The sequence below is a fragment of the Montipora foliosa genome, chromosome 8, assembly GCF_036669935.1.
Source record: "Montipora foliosa isolate CH-2021 chromosome 8, ASM3666993v2, whole genome shotgun sequence".
Classification (NCBI taxonomy): domain Eukaryota; kingdom Metazoa; phylum Cnidaria; class Anthozoa; order Scleractinia; family Acroporidae; genus Montipora; species Montipora foliosa.
Window position 1 is genome coordinate 6,087,472 of NC_090876.1, and position 5,000 is coordinate 6,092,471.

The window sequence follows — 5,000 nt, forward strand, 5'->3', positions numbered from 1 at the left end:
GAACTTGATAATAAGTCGCCCACTGGCGACCAGTTGTGAAATTCTGGTCGCCAGTACTAACTTTTTAGTCGCATTGGCGACCAGGAAGGCTCAATTTTGGACCCTGGCAACTCGCCAGCCCAGGAAATTATTGGCAGAAAGAAGAATAAATATTGACTCCACACAACTTAGTTACAGAAATGAAATGAATGTACATGCATTTCATTTATCGAGTCCTTCACAGAAATAAATGTGCCCAACAAACTGTCCTCCTCCCAACTGCGTGGCTTCATAGCTCAGTTGGTAAAAGCATTCCGGTATCACAGAGGTCACGAATTCAAATCCCACTGGAGATTTTTCAGGTGTCTATAAAAAGCGGCAATTGCTTAAATTGTCCAGATGAAGCAGATGAAGTGCAAGGATCACTTCTCTATTCAACACATATTACTACAGCTCACTTTTGGCTTTCTTTTCCTGGTACGCCTTAACTCGCTCCTCCTTGCGCTTCCTGTCCTCTTCTGTTTCCTGCAATGGAAGGAAAATTAATGTTCATAAGAAACCGATTATCAATCTGCCTCAATAGACCAAACAATGGTGAAGTGGTATATGAAATGAATCATAATTATATGAACTGCGGATATGAAATCTTCATAGCTCAGTTGGTTAGAGCGTCGCACCAGAATCACGAGGTCACGGGGTTCAAACCCCGTTGAAGTCCTGAATTTTTCAGGCCTCTCTACGCAATTGCAAAAATTGCGCTCATAACTGCGAAGATCATAGCTTCACTTGAGACCAAACAATGTTGTAAGGACTCTTACTAACCAAGTTCAAGGTCTGTACTTTTAAGTTTTTTTCCATTGATTTAAAGCCCAAGCACGAAATGCGTGGCCCATAAATCAACGGGAAAAAATGAGGATCCGTATCTTTCAGTACAGACCGAGAAAATGTGGTTCGTAGCTAAGATATTTATTATATCTCGGAGGTAATCTGGCATGCAGGAAAGGAAACTTGTTGAAGTCAAGCTAAAGCTTCAACTGCCACAAAGACTGCTGCATCAAAATCTGAAAAACTAATAATTACAAGTCATCTTCTTGGCTTTTTGAAATAGTTGCTTGCATGATTCAAACAGTTTTACAAGTTTAGGTAACATACAGCTGTAAAGGACAAAAAAAATTGCTAGACAATGTAATCAAAATTTCAAACTTTGCAGCCCTTACTTTACGGCAGGCTGTACTATAGAATACTAAATCACACTAAATCAGTGCTTGGATAATCACCTCCGAGTTAGCCAATTATTTCACTAACTAGAAGTGTCTGCTACACAAAGTAAAAAGATAACCACCCAAGTATACACTGTGAACTGGTATGATCCACTTCCTGATTCCAAAGAATGAGTTGAAAAATTGTTAATTAACATTTAGTAAACCTTATTACCATCACTACCAACTCACATCCACCTCACATTTGGCCTTGCTTTGAAACAGACATAGAAAATAACTCCTCATTGGCCTAGTCCTTTCATCAAACAGAAAATTCTTAATTTCAATGGAAGGTAGGTAAATATGGAGAATAGAAAGTTTGGAAAGAGAGAAGTGACTATAACAGAGGATAAGGTATAATACCTCTTCAGAGTCGGAGCCAAACAGGTCAAGATCATCATCATCATCCTTTTTTGTTCCATTCATACCATTAGATGCAGTTCCACCACCATAGCTTTGCAGATCTTTCTTGATTCCGGGAAAACTAGCCTTCTCAGTACCATATGATGATATGTGATTGTACCAGCGTAAAGCATGTGGCAGATCTACAGCAGGTGCTTCACTCAAGGATTCAAAGACCACTGCATCTGCTTGGGATGGAACATAACTGCAACATCAAGTTGCATGTTAATATTGGTCACTTTTTAAAAACAGAGCAATTATTAGGCATTGTAAGGAAACACATGACAATGTAAAAGTCTCAGACTTCTCGCGCAAATCTTGAGTCGGTAAGCTCCAGAGCACAAAATTAATCGAGTTTCATGTAACATCACTGCTGCCATAATGATGTTTAAAATTAATTATTTCCTTTTCTTTGTCCACCAGGGTTTGCATTTTTCACCATTGTTTTCCATGTCTTCAGAGACAGTTGAAAACCACCAATAGGGGTGTTTTATCTTCAGGGCTTAAATCTTTTCCTTCCAAAGAACTTTACTCTACTTACAGATTTTATTCCACCTAAAGGCAGACAATGACTTGTCAATGGGGGAACCCCTAAGAGATGAAGGGGTTTACAACACAAACATTCACTCAAAAACTTTGTCACCTTTCAAGCAGACATAGCCCCCTGATAGTCCAGCCATTATCATCATTTCATCATTTTATAAATTTGGAATGCAGATTACAACGATACGCAGGTAGCGGAACTAATCGAGACGGGTTGCACTTTTAATTTAAACCTTTACTTTGTCTAATGCCAGACAATTTTATTCGTCAACATGGAACCCCCAGGAGTCATACGTCAGTATCAGTAAAGTAACCAAAACAAAAGAAATAGAGGAAAAGAGAGAGAAACAAAGAAAGTACCCCGGTAAGTCTGAAGTAAGCAGTTACATAATAAAATGATAATTACTACATAGGGTGTCGTGAAAACAAAGAACCCTAAGACAGGGTTTGTGCTCGATTTTGTCTGTAAAATTCCAGGAGTATTCAAGGAGTTTTCAAGAACAAGAAATCGAGTTTTCAAGGAGTCTTTATAAGAAGATTTCTATGCCATACATTGTGTTTCAGTGTTTTCTTTACTGAAAAAGCCTCCCTTGATATTCCTTACCACATCCTGCAAGTTGAGTACACGCATGGACATTTTAATTTTAGGTTTTAATGTTTCCCTAATAGTCATTTTTGGGCTCAGTTTTCGAAATGTCTTTTTTAACCTAGCAAGATGCAATCTCAACAGTTTTCATCCACGCAAAAATTCAAGGAGTTTTCAAGCAGTTTTTCCGTAAAATCCTTTTTTTCAAGGGCTTTTCAAGTGCCCTTGAAGTCTAAAATTAAATTCCAGGGCTTTTCAAGGACTTCAAGGGGCTGCACGAACCCTGCTAAGACCCTAACACCCTAAAGGCTTGGCCAAACGCTCACAACATTTCAAAGCAACATCTTGCAACATTGTTGGGCACAACATGTTGCATACGTTTGGCCACGCTGTTGCGATATGTTGCAACATGTTGGATGATGTTGGAGCAAATTTTAAAATGGTCAAATTTTTCATGCAACATTTTGGATGTTGCATGATGTACTCGTTTGGCCATGTTCACGCAACATCTTTGAGCTAAGGGCTGCACGTTAGGTCCACTTCTTGCGCGCCTGGGGCACATGAACATTGACATGTTGCGTTGAAAATGATGAGTTTGAGCGTGACTGATGCCGGAGAAGTGTGATTATTTTTATTGGCAAGATGTGAGGTAAGTTGGAAATTACTTTCCAGCCTTTCCTTTATTTAGGAAAGGCGAGTGACAACCCTCACATTTGAGAAGTCGCTTAAATCACATTCAATCAGGCAAATAACCACACAAAAAGCGAGAAAGTCACCACAACAATAAAGTACAGCTTTTTTGTTGAGGACTTTTGCATGTAAATATCTTTTTCAGTTTGTTATCGAGATTCCCATACAAATCCTTATAACTTTTTACCCTCTGAGTCTGGGACGCCTGTGATCAGACATTCAAGTCATGGCCTACTGCAGGGTGAGACGAAAATGAAAAGATGAAGTTGCCCTTCGGGCAAGCTGTTACTTGAGGTTACTAGCCCGAAGGTCTGACGAGCTAGCCCGACATTAAATTGTTCATAAAGAATAATCAGATGTATTTAAGGACGGTGCCTAATATTTAAGGGTATTTTTGCCCCGTTTCATGATTATGTAGGAAATGTAGATCTTAACAAGTGTTATGGAAATCCAAAAAGAAAATGGGGGGTAACCACCCATTTTTCAAAGATAATTCATGAATAATATTTGTAAAAAGCTTTAAAATACAAAGCAATGTATGGCGTTTTTTTCTCAAACTGAATCTTAATTATTTCTCAAAAATGCCTGGTTACCCGCAATTTTCTTTTTGGATACCAAGAGTATTTACTAAGATCTACTTTTTCCGGATAGTTTTAAGTCGCGCAATAACATCCCTTTATTAGTAAGCATCAACGGTAGGAAACCAGATTATCTCGAGATGCGCAGAATGTATGCGCAATAACAATAGTTTCCCAACGAAACGCACCTAAATTTCCGAGAAAATCCACTGCACCGTGACTTGGGTGGAATTTAATTAGACTGATTGTCTCGCACTGCACGCTGTACGTCGGCAAAGATTGTCATTTCAAAAATATATTTCGGTCGCTATGTAAGCAGAAAAAGTCATGACGTTATTTACGGACGCAACTAAAATGCGGCGCAGAACGTTGTTACGCTACGATAATTTGGTCTCATAACGTTATCATTTTCTCTCAGGAGCTTCTGCTACACACTTTGTGGTATAAAAGCTCAATTTATCATCAGAAAAGAGAAACCAACGGTGCTTGCCCGTCGGGCAAGCTGCGATAAGAAAACGCTAGCCCGACAAGTCATTCCAGTAGCCCCGGGCTATCGGACAGCACTTTCGTCGCGCCCTGTACTGTATACAGGTGTTTTGGAAAGGTTGTCCAAAAGAAGCGTAAGAGCGTTCCTGACAAAGCCAATAGGTAGTATCGGAAATATTTAATAAAATAAATTCAACTTGTAGAGAACGCCCAGAATCGAAGATGCTACAACTGTTCAGTTAAGACCTTCCATGTATTTCTAGGTGACGTTTTCGACAGTATTGGGCCATTCCATTCCCCCCCCTCCTATGGAAGGCATTTTTTTGAAATGTCAAGAAGGATCCAGTCGGAAGCTGGATTTTCTGCTCCAGTTTAGGGGGTCGGAATCAGGAGTCTTTGTTCTATACAAAAACGGGCCTGTCGGAATCAAGCTTCAGAGTAAAAGGGGCCTGTCAGAATCTAACTTCAGAGGTGAAT

General features: G+C 39.5%; 1 protein-coding gene across 1 annotated transcript in view; it reads right to left on the reverse strand.

Annotated features, from left to right (window-relative positions):
* The window catches only part of LOC138012921 (elongation factor 1-beta-like), a 10,272-nt gene that overhangs the window by 4,645 nt on the left and 627 nt on the right, over nt 1-5,000 (reverse strand). The window contains exons 2-3 of the mRNA XM_068859856.1: nt 1,602-1,845; nt 438-504 (exon numbers count right to left, since the gene is read on the reverse strand). Coding sequence (XP_068715957.1) covers nt 438-504; nt 1,602-1,845 — 311 coding nt within the window. The remainder of the gene's footprint in view (nt 1-437; nt 505-1,601; nt 1,846-5,000) is intronic.